The sequence below is a fragment of the Corvus brachyrhynchos genome, unplaced genomic scaffold (genome assembly GCF_000691975.1).
Source record: "Corvus brachyrhynchos isolate BGI_N302 unplaced genomic scaffold, ASM69197v1 scaffold21, whole genome shotgun sequence".
Lineage (NCBI taxonomy): Eukaryota > Metazoa > Chordata > Aves > Passeriformes > Corvidae > Corvus > Corvus brachyrhynchos.
Genome location: NW_008236924.1, coordinates 5,719,601 through 5,720,329, shown reverse-complemented (window position 1 = coordinate 5,720,329; position 729 = coordinate 5,719,601). Strand labels below are relative to the sequence as shown.

General features: G+C 63.4%; 1 protein-coding gene across 1 annotated transcript in view; it reads left to right on the top strand.

Moving 5' to 3' along the window:
- The window catches only part of STK10 (serine/threonine kinase 10), a gene marked incomplete at its 5' end in the record, with an annotated part of 31,135 nt that overhangs the window by 14,276 nt on the left and 16,130 nt on the right, over positions 1–729 (top strand). The window contains one exon of the mRNA XM_017728056.1: positions 302–350. Within this exon, the coding sequence (XP_017583545.1) occupies positions 302–350 (49 nt within the window). The remainder of the gene's footprint in view (positions 1–301; positions 351–729) is intronic.

The window sequence follows — 729 nt, the reverse complement described above, 5'->3', positions numbered from 1 at the left end:
GTGAGGCAGACAGGGGCAGCTGGAACTCCTGAAGCGGCTGCTGGGGGGGGCGTCGGGTGCGGGGCTGCTGGGGGGTCACAGCCACGGCAGGGTCCCTGGGAGGTGGGCAGAGTGTGGCATCTGCCCCCGGGGCTCGGAGATCCTTGGAGTGCCCAAGGGATGTGTGCTGGGGAGCTCCCACCCGCCGGCTGGGGCTGGGAGGCAGCTTTGCCACGCAGGGAAGCAAACGCAGCTTTTGTCTCCCCTTCCCTTCCCCAGTGAGGCACAGCCTGGCTTTAACCCTCTCTCTTTGTTCCCCCAGATCATGATCGAGTTCTGCCCCGGCGGGGCCGTGGATGCCACGATGCTGGGTGAGTGCAGCTCTGCCCTGTGCCCGGAGCGATGCTCACAGGGCATTTCCAGCCTCCTGGCACCACCCCAGGAGCAGCCCTCAGACAGATGGCAGGCATGGGTGCCACAGCTGCCCTTTCTCTCCCAGGCGTTCCCCTGTTTTCATACCCTGAGCAAAAGGTGTGGCCGCCCTAGGGTGGTTTTGGAGCTACCTGAATGTCCTTTTGTGATTTAAATGCTGCTGGGAGCAGCAGATCACAAGGCACGGGGAGCAGGGAGAGTCTGGCTGCGGGGGAAAGCTGAATTGAGGGATTTATCTGCTCGGGGCACTGGGTGCTTGGGCTCCCGTTCCCACAGCTCCCCGGGAAGGGCAGAAGGGCTGCGATGTTTAAGCTGGGT